This window comes from Perca fluviatilis, chromosome 20 (genome assembly GCF_010015445.1).
Source record: "Perca fluviatilis chromosome 20, GENO_Pfluv_1.0, whole genome shotgun sequence".
NCBI classification, from domain to species: Eukaryota; Metazoa; Chordata; class Actinopteri; order Perciformes; family Percidae; genus Perca; species Perca fluviatilis.
In genome coordinates, this window is record NC_053131.1 from 6,450,791 (window position 1) to 6,475,483 (window position 24,693).

Below are 24,693 nucleotides of genomic sequence, written 5' to 3' on the forward strand. Positions count from 1 at the left end.
GTCTTCATCTCCTCTTTTGCAATAAAGGTTGACTTTACTAGATTATCCTACTTTGTATGCTTATTTAATGTGTCTATAAAACAAAAACTGTGCATTACATGTAGGGATGTCACGAGAACCGATACTACCGACGACGCCCATTTTTTTGAAGCACCGTAGGCACAGTTAGCGACGATGCCAGTGTAAGCAGCATCGGTGCTGCGCCTCTTTTGGAACTGATGGGGGCAGTATACGCTTCAGAGTGTTCCAGTCGATACATTCAGAAGGAGGAGGTGACGAACAAGTGGCCGAAGTCACGTCCTACTTCCGGTTCAACTCTACCTGACCTAAATAGAGCTCAACAGGCGGGTTCCGGAAGTAAAAATACAATGCAATTTCTCCATTGACAATTTGGAGTATAAGCCATAAAATGATAACCGTCGATGGTAGACTTAAAACCAGCATGCCGATGTGACTAAGCAAGTCTATATAAATCATATAGATGCCAAAAATCATGGGGCACCAACCTTGTATTGAGATAAACGTCTTTTATTCACGATGTCTTGGATAAGTACTTCATTACCCACAATCCTGAACAATCCCACAGTGACGCCTCTGATTGGTGGAACTCATGCTGGTGAGGAGGGGGAGCTGACGGGAGCTGCCTGCACGAACCGTCACGAGGATTTACGACACTGCACGAATCACAATCTGTTCCACGCTTCTGCCGTTAGCCTCCGCTGGGAAGCTAACGTTAGTTTAGCTAACAGCTATTTCGGCTAAACGCTACTGACAGCTTGATTCAGTCTGGATTTAAAAATCCACCTGCCAAAGTGGCTGGTGGTCAAAAAAGTTAACTTCATGCCCTGGTTGTATGCATATGAGTCACGTACCATCTGGTTAGCCTAACGCATGGTCTAAAACTCTTTATGTACGGATTTTTCCAGACGTCAATGGGAGAAATGAATGGGAAATTTACTTCTGGAACCCAAGGTCTCTCAGAGGAGGGGCGGGACTGTTAAACTCTATACCGAGGGGGTAAGCCTCTCTCCACAACGTAGCTCCTATGGCGCCATTTTTCTGCTACCTAGCTCTCACCTCCCGTTAGCATTCCATTGACTGCCATTCATTTTGACAGCGAATAACTTTACATCTGAAGCGTTTAAAGACTATTTGTCCATTGTTTATTTCTAAAGAAACACGACAATGTATAAAAGGCTCCATTACCTTGTATCTCACGTTATGGCTCCGTAGCAGATGCTTTGTAAAAATAGGCTAACGATTGTGTCATAACCACGAGACTTACTGTCACATAGTAGAGGAATTACCGTATAGTACAGGAGAAGCTTGCAGGCAGTTTGGACTTACATTAGCTGTTTAAGTATAATTACGAATGTTAACTAGCAGGTTAGTTAGCAATAATTAGCCTGTGCCCATGTTATCTCCTTACATATACCTACACTCTCCGTCTCTGCAAGATTGGGAATGATTGAGATTTCTCTTGGTACAGCTACCAGAAGACTTCACACTTTCAAACAGGTTGCTCACGTCACATTTACGTCGTCTCTCTCAGTTGGAGGCTGCTCAGTAACGCTCAGAGCTCACCGGAGAAGTGCTTCTAATATCCTTCACTGGTCTCAGTTCATGTTTCAAGTTAAAATACATGGAATCTTAGAAAATCCTTTTTTTTTTACCGTGGTATCGAAATCGGCATCGAGAATCGTGTTATTTTACTGGTATTGGCACCGACTACTGAATTTTTGGTATCGTGACACCCCTGATTACATGTGTATTAATGATGATCCTGACCCTCAACTACTCCTATTTCTGACTTCTACGCGTGAAACAGAAAGCAACAAGACAATCGAGTAACACGAGTCACATTATCAAAGACTCAAACTTCACTATCAGGAGGAACAAAGCCATTTCAGTGTGCAGCAGGGGCTCGTGTAGATTGTAATGAAGGCATGCGGCGCCCTCTGCTGGTCACTCACCTCTCTGCAGCGTCTTAGCTCTTGACTCCCTCCCCATTCCAGTGTAGTGTGCATCTCCAAAAGATGGGTTGAAATTTCCACCTGAAACAAAAGATCAGACCGACTCACATCAGGACGGGAACTGAAAGAATTGGATTTTCCTTCTATTTCTATGAAAGTTGAAAACAACAAGCACAAATTCTGTATTTAAAAATTAATGAATCAAAATTACTAATGAACGATATAATAAACTTAAGAGGTCGATAGACAACTAAACTGACTTTTTAAATAAAAAAAATATGAATCGATTTTTGGAATTCTATGAATCGATTTTGAATCTGTAGAGTTTGAATCGCGATGCAAATGTGATGTGAATAAATTTTTTGGCACACCCCTAATCGATAATGAAAATAATCTGTAGACGCAGCTTGATGATAAACCTTAACTAACAATAAAGATGAACAGCAGGCAATCTGAGTTTGTTGGACAGTAGTCTGGCTCAACAGATGTTCATTGCTGGTATAAAGCCCGTCATCCATGCCTCCCTCCCGTCTCGCTACCCCGCTATCAGGGCTTAGCGCCGACCAGGACGGTTGGGATTGGTTTAAAGAAATTTCTCGAGCCCACAATAGATAGGCCGGTAGACCATACTCCAGCGCTGACAATGCGAGACTAGCTGGACTGTAAACTCTGGACTGTTTCCAGCAGCGGGAACTTCATTTAGATAAACCTTACTATTACAAAACAAGTAGGGCTGCCACAAACAATAGCCTGGTTTTCACAGTTAATTAGGGCCCGAGCGCCGACAGCGGCGAAGGCCCTATTGAAACTGAAGGAATTATTATTATTTTCTGCAAAGTAATCGCCTTTTTGAGGGGCTTAACATATTCAAAAACTCACCAAATTTGGCGGTCGCATCAAGTCTGGTGAAAATGTACGTATTTTAATGGTTTCGGGAATAGGCGCACAAAAATGTCTCGCTAGCGCCCCCTAGAAAGTTAAACAAATTGAGCCCCTGCAGTGCGTTTAATGTAGACTCACAAAACTTGGTTCACATATGTAACACGTCAAGATGATCATAAAACTTCATTAGAGCCATACCCTAAACCCAACAGGAAGTCCGAAAAGTTGTTAAAAGAAAAACTTTTCGTCATAGGGCCATTTTGTGCGTTTCGCCGCAGAAACAGGAAGTGGGTGTAACTCGAGTGTACGTTGTCCAACTGGCTCAAAACTTTTCAGGATTCATTAGAGTCCAACCCTGAGGACAAATAAAGGCCGACATTTACTTAAAGTCATAGCGCCCCCTAGTGGCAACAGGAAGTAGGCCTAAAAGTCAAGGTGCTATACTTTAACAAACTCCTCCTGGAGATTTCATCCGATGGAATTCAAACTTGGTCTGTACCATCCCAACACCTTAACGATGAAAAGTTATTAAAAGAAAAACTTTTCGTCAGACAGTGTGGACGTGGCGTGGCGGCCATTTTGAGTGTTTAGCGATGAACAAAGAAGTTGTTGTAACTTGAGGGTACGTTGTCGTATCTGCCCGAAATTTCTCACGATTGACAAGGGTCCAGGCCTGAGGACACCTGCAGGCCAAAATTGACTTTTGGTCATAGCTCCTGGCACCAGTAAATCTAACCTTAAAAAAAAAAAAAAAAAAAAAAAAAAAAAAAAAAAAAATTAAAAAAGTGTTTGTGAGGTGTCATTGAACTCAGCAGAGACTTCCTTCTTCATTGGTGATGGTTTAGCCCGCCCCCTATATTTAAGCCACGCCCCCTTTTATAACTAATGACCCGTTTGATATAGACCCTTGTGTGAGGTATCATTGAACTCAGCAGAGACTTCCTTTTTTATTGGTGATGGTTTGACCCGCCCCCTATGCTTTAGCCACACCCCTTTTCACAGATAATTAACCGTATGACGTAGTCTTGTGTGAGGTATCGTTGAACTCGGCAGGGAGTTCTCTTTTCATTGTTGACAATTTGCGGTGTCTGAGTGCCACGCAAATGCACGGTCACAAGGAGCGGCGTCCACCGGTAACCCCGACGCGTGCAGAGGCGCGAGGGCCCGTCCATCGCTGCTCGCAGCTTTAATTAACCTGCTATTTTTAAAGATTAGTCGTTAAGTCTATAAAATGTCTGAAAACTGTGAAAAATGTTGCTCAGAGTCCAGAACAATGTCTTGTTTTGTCTTACAGTCCAAAAAGATATACAATTTACTATCATAGGTAAAGATTATTTCTAGAGCACATTTGTAGAAGACTAGGAAAAACTTTGTAATTATTCTCTGCCAATCAACTAATTGTTTCAGCTCTGAACCCAAGTATTTGATGTATTATCTCAAACCTAAACTAAATCTCCGCTCTAAAACAAAGTATTAAGTATTGTAATCCAACCGCACCCTCTAGCGGACATGTGAAGGAAATACAACACATTGACCATGAGTACACACACACACACACACACACACACACACACACACACACACACACACACACACACACACACACACACACACACACACACACACACACACACACACACACACACACACACTTTATGTTTTAGCTATCACAAAAAAGTACAATTCAAAAATGTTTGGGGCTCTCATTTCCAAATTTGAAAAACAACCTAAAGGCAGACTTTAAGAGGAAAGTCTTTCTTACCTAATCAAAAGAAACAACTTCCAGTAAAAATGTAGCTTTAACAGATAATAAAAAGATAAATTATTATTAATAATAAAAAGGTCACACTGGCAACTAACCGATTCAGAGTTTCTCTTGCATCTTGTTAAACTTTGTCCCTTCTGGCCACCATACTCCCTCTCTCATTAAGTTAAGTTAATTGAATCAATCAAATCCTGACCTTTTTTACCAAGAAGGCTCCTCTATATCAGTGAGCAAAAGAAGCACATATAAGTTACAAACTGCTCCAGTTAAACAGCCAGAGTTTGGATCATTTTCTATCCAGGCAACAATGAAGCAGATGTTTTGTGTATCTTCCTAAAAAAGAATAAGAAAAGTGTCACCGCCAGTGATCAGCACCTCACTACAACCCCCGGTGTGCGTTACTTCTTCTATATTATATACTGATTATCTTTCTAAGCACCATCTACAAAAAGCTCTTTTTCACGCTCTCACCTTCAGCAGAAACAAACTGTCCGACAGCCGACGAGCCGCCGCCTCCCGTCTCCACAAACTCCACCTCAGACACGATGATGTTGTCCTCCAGCACCGAGCCGCAGGTCATGCAGACGGCGTCGCCGCGGGCATGGTCCACGTCGATGTCCGAGCTGCCGCAGTTCCTACACACCTTGGAGCTCATGGTGGCGGACGGCGAGCCTCAAAGCCTGATGGGAAAACATCAGGGTAATTAAAAAACCTCAGCATTAATCAACAACAGTTACATGTATTTTTTGTAGATAATGGTCTTATGTGGATTTGTAAAATCAGTTCCAGTGGTGGAAAGTAAACTACGTACATTTACTCAAGTATTATACTTGCAGGAAGTACTCGCAGTAGTACATATTTGAGGGATGTATGCTTTCCTGAGTATTTCCATTTCATTACACTTTATACTTTTTCTTAAGCCTGGTTCACACGGGACGATTTTAAAATTGTCGGCCGATTTTCCAATCCTCAGAGACCCCACACACGGCGATAAAAAAATCACGGGTCTAACAGTTTTGGTCGTACAGTGTGTGGTGCGCAGCACACGGCAAAATCAACACATCACACACAAACCGATTTGACTGCCGAGCATTCCCAGGTCAGACGGGAAATCTTGCAAAATCCCTCGAGATCAAACGCGACTTCAGAGTAAATAATCATAGCGGATGCAGTGGCGATAGTTTGTAGTTTGTTTTTAACCGAAAAAAACGTTATCAAAAGAGAAGGCGATGGTCAAAGAAGTGGAGACAACGCGAGCATGGACTATACTCAGCTACATCATGATATGGAGGTGAGTTGTTGTTTTTTCTCATAGAAATGTCATTACGTACTACACAGATTAATTACCGTTGAAATACAGGTTCATATATTCGTTTCCGTGTACTCTGTGGACTGCAGTTGTGGATGTAGTTATGCCCATCGACTTTATTGTATGCCACAGTCCACAGGCTGCGTGCTCGTTTGTCCCCGGGGGACACCACACACGAGGAGAAATCGGGCCAAGAAAATCCAACATGTTGGATATTACCGATTTGAGATCGGCGCGGTCCCGACGTCCTTCCGAGCAGACGAGAGCAGTTTTAACACACCACACACAGCAGGAATTTCTGATCAGATTTTTTTACGATAATCGGAGCATCCTTAAGATTGTCGGGAGGGGTGAATCGGGGCTAAAATCGGCCTAATTATCCTGCCGTCTGAACCAGGCTTTAGCCTTGCACGTTGTGATCTATTTGCATGCGTTTTCTTATTGTTGCGTGTTGTGATCTATTTCCGTGCGTTTTCTTAATGTTGCGTGATGTGATCGGTTCGCGTGCGTTTTCTTCAAGGAATACGCCACCGTTTGTTGAAATTGGGTTATTCACCGTCTCCTCTGTATTTATATAGGTGGGCAAACGCATTTTTGTCTCAGTGCATGCATCGTCTTAGTCCGGCGGTGTCGTGGCTAGCTTAGCTTAGCGTAATGAATGGAATCCTTTTTGGCCGTGTAGCATTTCGTGAGTAAAAGTGACCTACTATATTGGGTGGAAGTAGACTACAGCCGAAGAACTGCTCCTCAGGCACAGAGATATTGGCAGCCCACGGGGCTCTGTGGCCGGCGCAAAGTCACCCTTTCTCGGTTACCGTTTTACCGAAATGCCGCTGCCCTGACGAGACTTCTCTACTTCACAAAAATGGATTAAAGTGAAATCGATCAAAAGCGTTAGCTTGGTAAGACCATAGAGTATGTGTTATATAAATGGCATGACGAAATTCAAAGTGTAAATATACGCAATGTATATCGAAAGTCTAGCTGCAATGTTTCCCCATTGGAATGAATGGCAAACAGAGCTATAGCTAGCTTCCTCCTATCGAGACCGCTCCAGTGCCCAAAAATTTATTAAACTGAAATCGGTCAAAAACGTTAGCTTTGTAAGACCATATAGTATGTGTTATATAAATGCCATGACGAAATTCAAAGTCTAAATATACGCAATGCTTTCGAAAGCCCGTGGAGCCCCGCAGGCTGCCGATATCTCTGTGCCCGAGTAGCAGTGCTTTGGCTGTGCTTCCACACAATATAGTCCCAAGTAAATATCAGCCTAGAAAATCGCCTATTCTTCAATGTGCGTTGCTATTTTTACTCGTGAGTACGCAGGCCACAAGAAGTAATTAGGTTTTGTTTTTTGTTGTTGTTGGGTCACTTTTTCTCACGACATGCTACACGGCCAAAATGGATTCCATTCATTACGCTAAGCTAAGCTAGCCACGGCACCGCTAGACTAAGACAATGCATGCACTGAGACAAAAATGCATTTGCCCACCTATATAAATATAGAGGAGACGGTGAATAACCCAATTTCAACAAACGGTGGTGTATTCCTTTAAAAAGGTCCAATGTGTAGGAATTTCTCCCATCTAGCATTGAGATCATATATCGCGATCAACTCTCGTCTCGTCGCTACTCTTTGGTCTGAACTCCCTGTGCATAGTGCCCTTTATATAGAGAGTGTGGCCAACTCAAATCATGGGCGCCATATTGGAGACCAACGTCAGATGACTCTACCGTGTAACCCTATGGGGTGAATATGCTATCTTGAAATAAATCGCTTATTTTCACCATAAACGGGCATATACATGTTATCAACGTTTGTCGATATGTAAAAGGCCCTTACAGAAATATTCCAGTTAGGGCCGGGTGATAAATCGATTTTATCGATTAACTCGAATGTGTAGTTAACGTGGATTTGTTTAAATCAAAAATCGATTTTCTCCTTAACATCCACCGACGCTCCCCTCTGGGCTCCCGTAGCTCCGAACGGGCTCATCCCTGCCCTCGCGCGTTTGCCATAGAGATACACAAACAACATGGCAGCGACAGGGACTAACATTAATTATTTTCTTAACCAGTCGTTTCATTACTTACTTATCTGTAATCTCCGCCGAAATGACCGGCCGCTCGCGGTGCTCTGTCCCCGGCTGAGAGTCACCTATTCTCGGATAACTGAACCACCAGCTACCTCTGACCTGAGGAAGCACCATGCGGGGCACCAGAGGCGGTGTTGAGGAACTCTTTTGCGGCTCAACACATCTACTAAATGCCGCTGATACAACCGAGCTGTGACGGAGGTCTGTTGCGGCTTAAACAACTTGCAATCACCGCTCTGTAGCAAGGAGCTCTTGAGGAGTTTGTTTTTATTGCTACGAAGGAGCTTGCTACAGGTATGCTACATTCAAGAGACCATGGGATGTTAACGTACGTTACTCAGCAACAGGTGAAAATAGGGGCAAGGTTGCGCAATAACGTTAAAATGATTTGAACTTTTAGCGAGGAACGAGAAGTGAATTACCTGCATGTGTGAAAACAGCTTTATCTCACGCATCCGTTTTGTTGTTGTTGAATAGATAAGCCCCCCCCCCCCCAAAAAAAACCTCAAACCAATTTATATTTCCACAAAATTGGCATGAATAATCATAATGGTATACATGCCCCATGTGTGTGCGTGTGTGTATGAGTCAAAACAAAATAAAACTTGTTTTGAACATTTTCTTTGTCATCTGCAGATTGATTTTAAGTAGAGGGAGAAAAAAAAAATAAGTCTCTGAGCAGCGTTTACCTTTCTAATGTCCGCTAGCTAATGTCCGCTAGCATACGTACAGTTAGCTTTGTGTGTGTGTGTGTGTAACGTAACAAAAACCCACCCATCTTGTAGGAGCAAAGCTTTTCGTTCAATAAAATGATGGTACAAAAGGAGCACTAACGCCACAGGTCTTATGTTGACAACATGGACGCAGATATAAGAAACTCTGAAGGCAGTGTAATATTTACCTAGCAGGCTAGGCTAACGCTGTTGTGCTCACATTTGCTAACGTCAGCGTAGCTGTCTTAAACTTGAAAAGCCAAACAACATCCCCGTCTAACCTGTTTTTCACTTTCCCTCCAATATTATTATGAACATAATAAAGACACCTGGACTCGGTCGAGACCAAAAGCCATATGACTATGGCAAGATCACAAGCATTTAGGTACATGGAGTGCTAGCGAAAAAGCTAATGCTAGCATAAGGCATGGCTAAATTCAAACTTCATTCATTTCTTAAAGTGCCCATATTATGAAGAAAAACAAAACAAAACAAAAAAACACTTTTTCTGGGATTTGGGGTGTTATTTTGTGTCTCTGGTGCTTCCACACACATACAAACTTTGAAAAGAAAAAAAAAAACATCCATGCTGTTTTGAGTGAGATACGGTTTCTGAATGTGTCCTGCCTTCAGTCTCCGGTAGGGCTGGGCGATATGGACCAAAAGTCATATCCCGATATATTTTGGCTGAATATCGATATACGATATATATCCCGATATTTTTTTCCGCGAATTGAGAGCAAATGTTCAGTCAAAGCCCAAATCAAATATGACATGTCACAAGTAGTTTCATAGAAACAGTTGCAAAATCAAATAAATAATAAACCGGTTTCTTCACCTGGTTCATGATTAAATGCTCAGCTGTTCAAATAACAATAAAATGTAAACCTAAATACTGTATAACAGGAGTAACTTTTTTGAAATCAAAGCTCCATAGGCCAGGGCTCGACATTAAGGCTTGTCCGCTTGTCCGGGACAAGTGGATTTTTTGTAGGGCAAGTGGAAGAGAAATTTACTTGTCCCACTGGACAAGTTAAAACTCAAACAAACTAAAATGCCATGTTAGTTCACGTCATGTGCCACTCATTACGTCTATGTTACAGATTTGAAACGATAATTTCTTCCCCCCCTCCCCGCAATACCGTTAGCGGACCGCTAACGTTAGACCCAGCCCCTGTTCAGCTCGTTCTCTGGAAGCAATGCAGCGTGAAAGCACGGTGAACCTGCCGGTGTTAGTTAGCTTCGCGTTGCCTAACGCTATCCCTATCACGTTACCTCCTCGCCACATCGTTGACAGAAAAGGAGAGACCCGGTGCTATACGGCACCGGTGCCTTGCGACCGTTATCTACCGGACCGAATTGAACCGCGGTGCCCACTGAAATGCCTGCGCTTCTCGGATGCTCCAACGGACGTTAGAGGCAACCTAAACATCGCCGCATGTTACGCTAGTTAACACTACACTCAACAGCAAGTAACGTTAGCCTATCGTTAGCTAGCAACTGGAGTAAACAGTTAAAATGCTGACAGCTAAACGGTGTAAAAGTGTGTCTGTATTTCACTGGAGAGGAACATATGACAGTGTGCCGCTGCTGTTGTCGGAAAAACACAGATGTTGCGTTCACTTGAAATTCGCCCCGCCAGCGTTGTGCTGCATTCAAAGTTGTTGTAAAATACCCTTTTCCTATCCAGTGGTTGTTATTGTTGTTAGATTTTTAATAAATCATTTAATTTTGCCTTAGCAATAAACAAGCCGTTCTATAATGTCGTTTTTTTTTGCTCCTTTTTGAAAAAAAAAAAATATATGCAGATTAAATATCAGGTAATAATCAACTGTAAAGTAGCTACACCTTTTTAAAAGGATCCTTTCGGTAAATCAGCCTCTGCCGGGTAGAAATTTGTGAAATTGTATAAAAAAAGTTAACACCAACATTTAGTGGCAAAATCCATTGTATGTCTACAAAATTATTTTAGATATAGTAGAAGTTCAAGTCACCACTACCTCTGGTCAAAATATTGGCTTAGTATCTCAATATATTAATTTACCTCGAAATATTGACTTAGTATCTCAATATTGACTTAATATCTCACTATATTGTTCAGTATCTCAATATATTGATTTATCTCAAAATATTGACTTAGTATCTAAATATATTGACTTATCTCAAAATATTGACTTAGTATCTCAATATATTGACTTAGTAACTCAGAATATTGACAAAGAATCTCAAACCAATAAGAACATTTAAAATATTGACTTACAATCTCAATATATTGACTCAATATCTCAAAGTATCGACTTAGTATCTCAATATATTGACTAAGTAACTTAGAATATTGACTAGGAATCTGAAAGTAATGACAAACTTTAAAATACTGACTTAGAATCTCAATATATTAACTTCTGCACACCGGCGTGCAACATATTACTTTGTATTATGGAGTCTGGAGATCCTTTTTTCTTGTTGAAGGGGAAATCTATTGTTGGGACACGTTTGTTTCTACTGTTTCAACAGAATTTTATTAATGTTGATAGTGTTTGGATGCTTTCAACGGTTTGTTCAAATTCTGCATTAGCAAAACACAATTTTTTTTATAAAATGATGAATCTTTACCCGGACAAGTGACTTTTATGCATGGACAAGTGAAACGTAAATGTACTTGTCCGAAGGACAAGTGCCTCAAAAAGTTAATGTCAAGCCCTGATAGGCTATTTGTGATTCGTTCCAAAGGTCAATTAAGCTTTTGATATTAATATAATCTACTTTGTTCAAAATGTAATGCCTCATGCCTGTAAGCCTAGGTTATAGTCCCATTCTTCCACTTGATACTGCTTCCACTTAAGTAAACTAAAAGATGAACTATCGACTACAAAACAAAGAAACTAATTAATGTGTTAATACAAAGAATATTTATTATTATCGGTTCACAGATCTGAGTCCAAACGGAAACTTCACCCTTCTGAACTAAGAGTTTCTGCTTCAAGGTGAAGTTTAAACAGACTGAAATGTCCAGGCTCATTCCTCCACTATTTATTTCTGTATGTATTTAAGCGTTACATGTAATTGTAACGGGCACTGAGCTCCAGATCCTGCAGCCGCGAGCGTCGCTGCCCCGCTGTAGCTTCTTTCAGTCCGCCTGCCGCCGGCAAACTTAGTGGAACTTTCCGGCCGATATCGACATACAGTTCGGTCCTGGACTACGTGTAAGATCCTACCGATCACCACTCTGTCTTTGGCTGGTCCGATCTGGATCAGCGGGGACCCGCGCCGCAGGCGCGGCCTGTGTTTTGCCCGGGGAAGAGACGCTGCGGCCGGCCACGGGCTCTCCGCCTCCCGCTGCCGCCGGAGCTCAGATTGCTGGTCGAAGGCGGCATATATAATCATAAAACACATTGTCACCTGTTAAATGTTATCCATTGCGGTTTGTTCTTTTCATTTCCTCTATCGAACATAATTAAGCAGTACAAAAGTCCGGCATCTTTAGCGTTGATCTGAATGCTTCGGACCCCTGTTCCAAGATGGCGGCGGGTTTTGACGTATGTTTAGAACCTCACGGCGACATATCTATGGGAGCAAGGATCACATTTGAACTATATCGATATATGCGATATGGTCTAATTCCATATCTCATTTAAAAATATATCGATATATTTGTTTATATCGATATATCGCCCAGCCCTAGTCTCCGGGTGAGCTGTTCAAAATCTGCACGGCTTTCTACGTCACTAACCGAAACTAGCTGGTTAACCGCAACCGTTAGCATGCTACCTCGTTCTCAATGGCAAAGCACTGCTACAACACACACAACTTCACCATAATCTACAAAGAACTACTTACATGTGCGTCCTCGTTTAGAAGTCTCCCAGCTAATCCAGCCTTGTAACTGACTGAAGTTGGAGAAACAACCTTTCTTTTACTGTCTATGGAGCTAGCTGACATCTGATCTACATCTGAGCTACTGCACATGTGCGAGTGCAATCAAAGATAGCACAGAAGAAGATGTCTCAGTCTGTAGCTAAAACAGAGATGTGAACACAGGGTGAAAAGAGGAGCTGCAGCAGTGAGATAGAGAGAGCTGTGCAGTACAACAAAAATTTTGTTTAAAAAAAAAAATTAAACCATGTAAACCTATACTGGTACAACCTCAAAATACAATTATGAATTATGTCATAAAATTATGACTTGTGAAATCTTTTGCTGCTTCCCTGTCTTTCATTGCAGCCAAACACGAAACAGTTAGGCATTTTTTCAGTGATTTATGTCATTTTTAAAATAATTTATTACATTTTTCCACTATTCCCTGCACTGTGTCAATGGGAATCAGATGAATGTTGGTATCCAACATGGAGTCCACGAAACCACCTCGGAACCAATTGCATAGCTCAGGGATAACGGGATAGCTCAGAACATTTGATTCCCTAGTTGGCACTAGCTATGCACCCTCCCCCCCCACACATACACACACCAATACACACGTTAATGGTGAAAGTAAGATTGATTACACGTAGTGATAGAGAGTGAAATTCTAAGTTGTTTTTAATGACCTGCTTACCTTTAGCTACGTTTTCTTGAGGGAAAGGGGATATTTTGGTTTGCTATGGAAAACTAAAGTCTAGCTAGAGTGAACGAGGGAAATACAAGAAATGGTTAACTTAGCAAGCTAATCACAACTCTTTATTCATTGCCAATAATATAGCCTATCTCTATAGTAGGCCTATTCTAAAACAATAGCAATCCCCATAGAATGTTGTTGTCACTGAAAACTAAATGTCATAGGGTCCCTGTTAATGCTATTGTACCGTTGTATCCTTTAATTCATGGAGCAGATGAGATGGATATTGGAAGATATTTCAGCAGAGAGAAAGAGAAGCAGGAGATTGGCAGAGCATTTGATTCTGAGGGAGCCGGTGTGCTTGAGGTCAGTAGTGGTCTATAGGTCTAAGGATTGTTTGGTTTTCTTCTAACAATAAGCATTTGTTGGCAGGTCTAGTTACTATGCATAGCCTAAACTAAATGATTTCATTATATTTATTATATATGCTAGCTATATTCTAACCAATTTAACATTCTGCATTCATTGGCTGTGATAAATTAAATATGTAGATGTTGCCTAAATGTAGGCTAGGCTAAAGACGAGCACATGCCCACAGATACACGTGAAAATAAAATGAAAGCAATCCTACATACAGTACAAACAGTAATCATTACTCCAAATCTTTTATTACTTCCGCCATCAGGTTATTGTATTTAGACAGTAGCCACTTTAAATGTCTGTCACTTTTTATTTGTTAATATATTGGTTTCTTGACTGGTTGTTGACATAAGTGTAGCTCTAATACAGTGACGAAAGATGTGAGTGCAAAGATTTTGCAAACGCAAATTACAAATACCCTCGGGGATAAGCCCCCCCGCCCCCGTCTTTCAATCCTAGTGAGGTCCTTGCTCCTGTTCCTGAAATTTGGATTTTGAATACGTGTGGTCCTCCATGTTTCCTTCTTCAAACTTGCCGGGGCCGGGAAACTACGATACCGATTAACAGCATTAGCAGCACCTGTGAGTTTATCATGTGACAGCGAAAACGCCAAAGGCGGCGCAGTAGGTTCTGTATGTCCCTTACCGGCTAACGTATTTCAAGAAGGTGCATGAATATGGAGCGTCTACCCCAGTTCATGTGAATGCAAATGTAAAATTTCAAGCCAATAGGAATACTTGGAATTGATGGTGGTGGTAAATATTCATGAAAAAGGACAAGTTGGTGAACGGGCAACACAGATTTTGATAAAGAACAACTAAACACATTACACACTGGACCTTTAAGTTGCAGTGCAGTGGCTTCTCAGGGCCACCGTAGACTAGGGAAAACTGTCTGAGAAGTAACTAAGGCTGTCCGACAAATGTAGTTTAGTTGAAGTCAAAAGTTGCATGAAATGGAAATACTCAAGTAAAGTTTAAGTACCTCAAAACTGTGAGTACTTGTAGAATGTTACTTATTGCTAATAAGATATCCACCACACTGCCCAGCAGTTATTAAAGTTAGCTCCACATTTACCAGCTGCAACATTAAAGTGACAAACACATTAATGCATCAATAATAAGAATCCAGTAATATAATACACATTCTAAAACGGGCCATTTTGGATAATGAGCGATCATATGTTGATGCTAATGATTTTGTTATATTACATGCATGACTTTTACTAGTAACAGTAGTGCAATATTGGTACTTCTACTCGAGTAAAGTATCTGCATCAGCTGCAGTGATTCTGCTTTGCTCCCAGTAGCCGGCTAGCTACGTGGCACTGCACCCGGGGGGCTAGCTCAGCGTTTTCTGTTTAGCTGGCCAAATTGCAAATCTTTTACGGGCTAAAGTCGGCAACCACAACCATGACCTGTCTCGTTTTTTCCCCTATATTAAGTTTTATATATATAATTTGTCAATGAGCCGTTAGAACAGCATGTGTGAACAATTCACATGTTGACAGCTGAGGGGAAGAAGCTAACGGGGCGCTGCTAGCCGGCAACACAGACTTCATACACACCTTAACAGACATGAACGTGATGTAATGAGTATCTAATGAACATAGCAGCGTCACCGGTGGTTAAACACACACACACAACGAGTGTGTAGGTGCCGGTGAGTGTAACGTTACATACCTTCAGACCGGTGAACAGCAGCCGTTTGCAGCCACGCTGGGTCGCGTGTAAGCCTCCCCACCGAGTGTTTTATACAGTATATCAGACTTTAAAGTATGTATCATTGACTGCGACACTTATCGCATTGTCACTGTGTTGATTAGAGAGCAAACAGCAACGTGACAGCGCGCAGAGGTTTGCTAAATACTGTAATATCACTGCAATCCTTAACACAACACACCCAACATGTGCGTTTGATGCTGTGGAGAAATGGGCGAGACCAACTCGGACCGGAGGGGTGGCGCAGTGTCAAAATGTTTAATTTAAATATTAATATTAAAACTGGTTCCGTTCTTTTTGGACGTGAGGTGTCATAATTCTGTTGTAATTGTTATGTTGGGTGTTAGGATAATGTCAAATTTGCTAAAAGTATAGAATATAGAGTTAACAACGGCACCAGAATCCCCTACTTGTGTAAACGCACTTCTTACTTTCCTGCTTTTAAAGGGACAGTTAAGCTACATTTATGGACGTAATGGATGTGGGGAATGAAATAAAATAAAGTCAAATCGTGTCTTTTTCTTTCTTCATACTTTCTATTCCCCATGTTTATGCCGTAATTATTTGTTGCACTATGATTTTTATACAGTGTGTTGATATCCAACCACTAATGGAATGTAGCCTAAGTACATTTTTCTCAGATCCAAATTTGAGGTAGGCTACTTGTAGGCTACTTCAGTATTTTTCATTTTATGCTACTTAATACATTTATTTATTTTTAAATCAAAGGTTTATTTTGAGCTAATGAGACAGTGTGAGTTAGTCAAATTAAGTTATCTTCCAATATTATGGTGTTTTTGGGATGAAATTCCCTCTTTAATTCCCCGTTGAGCTGTAGTGGAAGAATTGCAACACAAAAACAGGGAATTTTGTACTAAAAAGGCTTTAACTCTGGAAGATGATTGATGAATTGATTGACTGATTGGTTGACTCAGACTGCTGAAGCCTCAGATTAGCTTCAGATAAACCTTTGAATACATTTTACACAGAACAAGGGCTGTTTGGTTTGTCCTTCACTTCGAAGCATTTCAGAAGGGATATTATAACGTATGAACGGAGGAATGATTACAGCAAGCAGAACCTGCTTCAATACTCATATGGTTACCTGACTACTGTTTTAAGGCTAATTGATTTATGTCATTGGGATGTTGTAAAGTTAATTTGTACTTAATTCAACTACCTAACTAAATTGCTCCAGTACTAAAACTGGCTCAGCAATCAACTTGATCACATACAGACTCCTGAAAACACAGCCAACGTCTGACCTGAAGCCTGTCAACTGGTCTGGTTCTATAGAGCAGACGTCAAGACTTGTCCATCATTGCAGAGAACCCTTCAAAACTTACAATAGTACAGCTCCTCTAAGCTGTGTTGACGGTTTACAGTTCTGTAGGTTTAGCCTAGTATTACCAAAGTACCAGTACAGTTAAATCATTTTTCCTATCAAAACTTTTCTCCCCACGAAAGCAAAAACACATCAGCACAGAAAATACTGTAACACAGATGAGTATGATTAAATGGTTTTATTATGACAGTGAATAATATGTAAGAGGAACAACAATCTGAAAGGCCAAATCAAGGAGCTGAGTCAGAGAGAGAAGGAATGCCTTATTGACTGAGATAAGGAAGCCTAAACAAGTCCTCTAGAGCAGTCAGTAGCAAGTCTGGCAGGAATACTGGCAGGTGCCTCAACGATGTTCGAATCCAACCTCAGACAACAAACTTCCTGGGCCTTTTCCTGATAGAAACACATGACATGATTTAAGTACTAAGGTACTAAGATTTGAGATGCAAGTGTGGGTGAGCAATAAAGATATACATGTTATATACACATATACACATTTTATATCAATATAATATATATTGTCAATAAAGTAGATAAAATAACAAGGACTGAATGTCTCGAAAAAAAATAATTTTCTTTTATATTTGTTGTATTATGGTCAAGAGTTTTAATGATTTTAACTAGTTTCTGAATGTATCCATTATTGACCCATAAAATACAAGCTTTCCATGTAACATACTTTAACTCGGCTTCTAGAGTTGGCATGAATTGATGCATGATTTGAAATGACAGTCCTCCATAAATAAACCAGGGTATTGACATACTTCTGAAAAAAATGAAGTTGTGCATCATCACCAAAGCAAATATTTAATTTCCACATAATACCTTTCCCAAAGGCTTAAAGATACAATATGTAACATTTCTGCATTAACATGTCTAAAAACGGCCTTACCTATGTTATATATTTTTCTGAGTTTTCTTACACTATCCCAAATGTTACCACCAAATGTCAAACTCAGAGAAAACTGTTATTTTATTTTCAGACACGGAGCGTTTCCTTTAGTCGCCCGTCAGTGGCGTCATATAACCTCTCACCCGCCTTCTAGTTACTCGTAACTTCCGTCAAAACACGGCACCCAGATGATATGTTCAGGAGTAATTGTAAATCATACAATGTCTTGTACAATGTGTCTTTACAGGTATTCCTAAAAAGTCTATTAAACAGCTGCAGCTGATTCAGAACGCTGCTGCACGAGTCCTTACCAACACCAAAAAAATAGAACACATCACTCCAGTTCTGAAGTCTTTACACTGGCTTCCTGTGCACCAAAGAATAGATTTCAAAATACTCATGTTAGTTTATAAGTCACTAAACGGTTTAGGACCAATTTACCTTTCAAATCTGCTACTACACTATGAGCCGCAGAGATCTTTGAGATCATCAGGGACAGGTCTGCTTACCATACCCAGAGTGGGAACAAAACAGGGGGAAGCTGCGTTCAGCTTCTATGGTCCCTACATCTGGAACAAACTACCGTGAATAAACATGAATAAACATGAATAAACGTTACTAAACTTAACGTGAATAAACTTAAATTGGGGAACTTCCCAACATCATCAAAAGTCCATGTTTACCATCTATTGTTTTGCTTGAGAGACCCCTAGTGGCAGAAAGTTACATATTGTACGTTTAAGCTTGCTTGCCAAATCACTAATCAGAGCAGCTAATAGGGCTGGTGATAAAACATGTAAGGGTAAAGGGCATTAACCCGCTAACATGGTCACTTGCCAGATAACATTTTTCTTTTAATGTAGCACATTAATTCACAATGGTAAACAGTCAGAATCACCGGAACTTCTTTAGTACCAGCCAATCAGAATCGTGTATTAACCCAGACCATGGTATAATGCACTAACCCCTGAGGGTGTAGGAAATATCCTATGATATATTCACATTCACACATGCAACAGGTGCGCTATGAAAATATTTAACAGGTTGATAAAAATTTACCGCAGTGTCCAACTTGACCTTTTTCCCCCACTGGTCATTGGGCTAGTAGGGAAAAAAAGAGAAGAAAGTTTACATTAAACTGTTAAAAAGGTATAATATTCAATGCTATCTTTTAAAAAACAATGTATTGACTAACACAAAAATAATCCCTCTCATTCATCAATTATGACCCTCTTAGTGTTTGGTGGTGGCTGTATCTGCAGAGACCTTGCCCTCTGTCTGTATTTTGTCTTTTCTTTTTCTTTTTCTTGTGTGCAGAACGTTTCTGGGCGTGGTCAAATAGCCTTTGGGCCCCAAATGCGTATGTAACCACCGGCCAGTACCACTACATATTCTACCTATAATTTATTAATCATATATACATTGTAATGATTTGTCCAAAGAACAAACAAAGCCTATTCTACAAATATGAGTTCAGTCAGTTTAGCTGAATTAACACTCTAATAATTCCTAGTTATTATACAGTAATGATTGTTTAGGATTGTTGATGATTGTTGATTGTTTTAGCCAAAAGGCCAGAGTGAGGCAATATTTTCGCTGTGTCAAGGCCATGTCACTGCTGCCTTCACACACTCTTTATAAACTCCCAATGTCGATGATTGACATGAATCGATATAGTGAAAAGAATAATGATAACTTTTGTAATATAGTTTTGTATGTATATTTTAATTCTAAAATCCTGTGACATTTTCGGAAGATGAAGTCGAGATGACATGCTCAACAGGCAAATAGCAGATATTTTAAGTGAAAGGGTTTAAACATTATCAAAGACTTGGATATCAACAGGTTTTTGGATATGAGCGCACATCGCTACGCCAACCTTTTTAAGAAGCTGGTTTAAGGAATGAAAGAGGGAGGCTGTGTTCACACGGTCCACTACATGTAAACAGGAATATTAGTTGAATATTCACTTTCATTAGCCATGTAAACAGCTTAGTCGGAATATCGTCTTTTTCAGAATAAGGGCAAAAACTGGAATATTATGTGCATGACGTAGTAATGTAGTAACCTGAATATTTGTTTGAAGGTGGCACTGGGGAAGCCAACTTTGCAGTTCACCATGCATGTGCATTATTACTCCGCTCTAGAAGGAGACATGGCGACGTCCCTGGTGAACTGACTCACACTGCTGTGTCAGCGCTAGAGTATGGTCTGGCTACACCGCCTTTCTCTTCTTGGACAATTAAAATTGCATGGAATTGAACTGGATAGGGGGTAAAAAAACGCTGTATTTATGTAAACCAATCACAACAATCCTAGGCGGCGCTAAGCCCCGATACAGAGACAATGAGAGGGTAGTGACAGGTCAGGCTTTATCCCAGCATTGTACATCCGTTGAGCCAGACTACAATTGAACTGACTCATGACTGTGATTGGCGGAGATACTTTGACTGGCCAATCAACTAGCCATCAGGCCGTTGCTTATGTCAAACCCTGATTCACCATTAACACCTATTTGATAAAAATACTACTATACTACTAAACTACTACTCACAACTGCTGAATGCACAGAGCAACAGACAAGTTCAGTAATGTTGATTCTGATGCAACTGAATGATTTCTCTCCTTTTTAAAGTAATTTCCCGCTACACTTCTCACTTTACAAACAACCCTGCTCCATCATACAGGATCATTCTAGGACATCAGGAACATTATGAGGGTGCAGAGGCTGTAACATGTGCAGTTGTTTTGATCTTTGAGAAAAGGAAGTTGATTTCAGTCAGTAAGTCACATGAAACAAATGTAAGTATTCTGAAAACGTAAGAGTTTTAATGAGGTTTACAGCTTCAGCAATATATTGCAAGGTATATAGAATTCACAACTGTATGTTCCCATAGGGTTTGGTGTTACTAATTTGTCAACCATTACATCTCTTCCTGCTGATATCAAGTGCTGGATGTACCAATGTCTAATTTTCTCCAGCTGCATGACTCACAGATCCTTATAATTATCATGTCTCTCTCTCTCTATAGGTGTGTACAAAATCCTCATGATGCAGTAACATTTGAATGTTTGTAAAACATTACCTTTTCTGAAGAGAGGAATGTCTTTCTTTTGCATTGATGCGACCTTGTGAAGGATTACTGCTGGATCCAGTGGAAGCTGTGCATTTTAGACGGGCTCTAATAGACCAGAGAGAAAGACCACCAGGGTGGGGGGGAGGGTGGGGTGGGGGGATTAGATCATCCAGACACAACAACTGCTGGAATAGATCAGTTCAGTAAAAGTTGATTCTGTTCCCACTGAATGATACCTCTCCTCTTTTTAAAGTCATTTCCCTCTACTTACTTTAACATTAATTATTATTATTATTATTATTATTATTATTATTATTATAGCAGCGCGTTACAGTATATGTAAATACATAAAAATGAAATAATCAAATGATAAAGTAACATCCTAATGGCTTACATAATCAGACTTTTGTGTGTGCAAAATATCAAAGAATGCAGTTAGATTTTAATGCTAATAAAAGCTTACCTGAGAGAGGATCGTCTTTCTTTGAAATTAATGATGTTGTCTTTTGACATATAACTCTTGCAGGACGCATCAGAGTCAGAGGACTCTGGACATTGTGTACTCATCCTAGTAGACAAGATAGAAAGACCACCACGGTGGGAGATTAAATCATAAGACATCCAGCCACAAATACTGCTGGAAACACAGGAACTACTAAGTAGACATCAGAGTTCAGTAAAAGTAGATTCTGTTCCCACTGAATGATTTCTCTCCTCTTTTAAAGTACTTTCCCTCTAAGAAAAGATCCTGCAGCAGTTTAAGCGATCTGGCAATTTTCCTCAGGTTTGTGCGACGGGGGAGTTTCACTGAAATGGGCTGTTTGTGTGACGTCCTGCTGTCTTCTTTAACCCCCCCAATGTAGCACAAGTAGACTTTATATTTCACAATTACTGTTTTCCGTCAGATCGATTCCGACCACACTTGAACGCAGCTTTATAAGTGAGCTTTAAAACTTTCTTGTGGCAGCGATAGAGGCAGTGATGTTTCCTGTTTCCTGTACGGGATTCTCACACCGCTTCAAAACAAACTGATAAGTCTGATCCATGCTTACATGATTGGCCACCACAGCGTGACGTGGGATTGTGTTTCTCCAAAAGTTGAGCCGGTCTCAACTTTTTGCCGCAGGCCCGCTACGTTTTTTTTTAGTGTCCCCACTGCGGCAAATGACGCGAGACTCAAAGTAGCAATGAGGTCATGGTGGATGGATGGTTCATCAAAACATGTGACATGATGGGAAAGTTTGTTTCAGCCGGTCGGCTGATGAGCAATGCTTGGTTTTGGCTCAAATTTTTTCAACATGTCGGCCGGGTCACAAACTTTCTCATTTTACAGCTAAACTAAAATATCTTTCCGAAAACATACGAGGCGAGAATAAGGCAATGCAGTAAGAGAATCTTGATTCATATTTGATCAGCGCTGCCTAGTTTTACTGTTTTGATCGCAGTTCAAAAGCAGTCATTGACAGTGCATTAAAGACTCCTCGGCTCCAATTGGTTGGTTGTGTTGTGCGTTGGAAACTTGCAAACACCATTAGTAGCACTAGGGAAAGGCAGAGGTACGGGATTTTAAACAAATTATCTGCCCCATGTTTTTAATGATGTTAATAAAAGCTTACCTCTTGCATGAGGACCGTCGTTTTGGCCAATTATTAATGTCACCTTGTGGCACTTGACTATCAGGATATCGTGTCAATTTCAGCAAATATGATGTACAACGCATATTTTTGGTTAAGTGGTAAAGGTTAGGTTTAGGCAAGTAGTGGTTATGGTCTCCAGGAAATGAATGTAAGTCTAGACTTACAGTAGATGTAGCAGTAGGTGTGTGTGTGTACATTATATTTTAATGTTCATAAAACTTTACCTGAGAGGCGACACATTAATATCAGCATTGAGATTTCTTGAATTTAAAGGCTTGCAGGGTGTCCTGGATGTTGAGGGATCTTTGCTTTCCGTACTTCTCCTCCAAGTAGACAAGAGAGAAAGACCACCAGGGTGGGAGATTAGATTATAAAACATGTAGCCACATGTTAATGTATGCAGTTAAGATTTTAATGATGTAAATAAAAGCTTACTTCTTGCATGAGGACCGCCGTTTTGGCCGATTATTGATGTCACCTCGTGGCACATGACTCTTGGACACACTAGCTTCACTGCTGCCGTTACTAGACAGAAAGAGACAAACCACGAGGGTACCAGTTTAAACTGAATCAGAGTGCTTGAGCACACAGATATGATGGTCTTTGTTCCCATCTGTGCAGCCCTTACTTGTATCCTCCTCATAACAAACAGCTCTATAAAGGAAGAACGTCTTTTTTAAAGTGGCTTCCCTCTAAGAAAAGATAAAGAAGTTGATTGTACTGACTTTAGTGTCTGTCAGTGTGGATGCACATGAAATTAAATTACACATAGGTCACATAGCAATTTCATAAGTGTAAGAGTAACATAATAACTACTCTGACTCTTTCTCCACAGCCATACTGAGTCCTGGACAGTCTGGTCTCTGTGGCTCTAAGCTGTAACGCAACACACACACACACACACACACACACACACACAGAGGTTTGAATAAAGATGCTGGAGCTGAGTTCTGACTTCTGACTCTGGAGTGACCAATGGAGAACTCAGAGATCCTCATCTCACCTCTGAGCTTCGGTCTGGCTGTCGTGTTCCCCATGCAGAGGGGTTTCAGAAGAATGGACCCTGTCCCCTGTCTCCTCACGCTGACTCATTGCAAGATTACACCTGCATGGCAAACAGAAGTTGGTGTACAAATGGATGCAATCACAGTGTTCAGGTTGTGCACTGACACGGTGTCCCAAAGTGTCACAGAGCACAAAGAAAGGTTCAGGACAATCGCTCGAAAACAATCAGGATTGTGTTCGCCTGAAATCTCTTTCACAGTGTGATTTTATTTAAGCTTCCATCTTTTGCAGTGCAGCAGTTTCAGCCAACACACACTGTGTGTTTTTGTGTGTGGCCTATATTATAACATAAGTTGCTGTTAATTGTTTTTGCTTATATCAGTTAAATGTTTCTGTCCATGGGTCAATGCAATAAACGCTATTAGGTTTAAAACCTGCTGAGCCCATCTTTTGATCCAACATCAAGTCACCTTCAACATCTGCAGTTTCTCAAATGGAAGAATGTGCTGCCGTTTTATGCGCATTAGTCATTACTTTTATTAGCAAGTTATAGCATTATACCGTAAATTAAGAAAATAGAAACAAATTATCAGTCACGTCTATTCTATTTAGCTGACGTTACAGAAAGCTGCAGAAAGCACACTGCCATTATCCTTTTTTTGACTACGACAAACTTCTGAACCGTTTTCATTTTAGTTTTTCAGACCGAACGAAATAATTGAATAGGCTATAAGATTAATATAGTAGGCTACACATTACTAAGGATAGAAAAAAATGTAGTTTCAATACCTTTAGATGGTGGAACAAAACTGCGTCACAGGTGCTGCGAGTAGAAAAGTGAAACCATTCATGGCGCGAATTTCAAACTCTTCAACCTGAAGGCTGTCACTTCCTGGTTTATTTCCACGGCTGTTGTGTGGTTGTGCGTAGAGGAAGCAAACACTGTTAACCCAGCTCCCACATTCTGAAATATCAATAATTCATCGTGTTTGCATACTTTATAGAGATGGTCAGTATCGGTATCGGCTCCGATACTGCCTAAAACCAAAGCCGGTCTACGGATGTATTAGAAGTTCTTTGCTAAAACGCTGGTATCGGTTTCGGGAAGTACTGGAGTTTATGCACCGATCCGATACCACGTAATAAAGCCCTAAAGAAAATCTATGTTAAATTAGTTTATTTATGTTCTTTTTCCGTTATAACTGACTGTCAAACTGGATAATAAAAGAAAGTTCTGTGGCATTCATTGTTTGTATTTGTTCATGTTTAACCTGAGCCAGACATACAACAAAGATAGAAATAA

At 40.5% G+C, this 24,693-nt stretch overlaps 2 protein-coding genes across 4 annotated transcripts in view; both read right to left on the reverse strand.

Annotated features, from left to right (window-relative positions):
• The window catches only part of LOC120548985 (transcription factor IIIB 90 kDa subunit-like), a 172,579-nt gene extending 156,926 nt beyond the window's left edge, over positions 1–15,653 (reverse strand). Inside the window, exons 1-3 of the mRNA XM_039785497.1 lie at positions 15,396–15,653; positions 5,092–5,300; positions 1,974–2,054 (exon numbers count right to left, since the gene is read on the reverse strand). Coding sequence (XP_039641431.1) covers positions 1,974–2,054; positions 5,092–5,275 — 265 coding nt within the window. The 5' untranslated portion in view covers positions 5,276–5,300; positions 15,396–15,653. The remainder of the gene's footprint in view (positions 1–1,973; positions 2,055–5,091; positions 5,301–15,395) is intronic.
• A 1,289-nt stretch (positions 15,654–16,942) lies between these two features.
• On the reverse strand, positions 16,943–24,413 carry LOC120549902. 3 transcript variants are annotated; one of them, XM_039787110.1, is made up of 8 exons: positions 24,180–24,386; positions 23,389–23,490; positions 22,821–22,910; positions 22,610–22,711; positions 21,212–21,316; positions 20,758–20,853; positions 18,731–18,772; positions 16,943–17,172 (listed from the first exon to the last, which is right to left on the reverse strand). In XM_039787110.1, the coding sequence occupies exons 2-8, from the start codon at positions 23,475–23,477 to the stop codon at positions 17,145–17,147; spliced, it is 552 nt and encodes a 183-aa protein (XP_039643044.1). In that variant the 5' UTR covers positions 23,478–23,490; positions 24,180–24,386; the 3' UTR covers positions 16,943–17,144. The 3 variants fall into 3 exon arrangements, with proteins under 3 accessions (XP_039643044.1, XP_039643042.1, XP_039643043.1); XM_039787108.1 differs by lacking the exon at positions 16,943–17,172 and adding an exon at positions 17,202–17,545 and having other exon boundaries at positions 24,180–24,413; XM_039787109.1 differs by lacking the exon at positions 16,943–17,172 and adding an exon at positions 17,207–17,545 and having other exon boundaries at positions 22,610–22,708; positions 24,180–24,405.
• Positions 24,414–24,693: the final 280 nt, after the last annotated feature.

Bases quoted from the DNA above. Each gene is read 5' to 3' on its own strand.
- LOC120549902 (XM_039787108.1), bottom strand. From the start codon at position 23,477: ATGAGTCAGCGTGAGGAGACAGGGGACAGGGTCCATTCTTCTGAAACC. The intron at 22,911-23,388 runs GTGAGATGAGGA...CTTTCTGTCTAG, and splicing joins AGCCAGACCGAAGCTCAGAG to TAACGGCAGCAGTGAAGCTA. The intron at 21,317-22,609 runs GTAAAGTTTTAT...CTTGTCTACTAG, and splicing joins ATTAATGTGTCGCCTCTCAG to GATGAGTACACAATGTCCAG.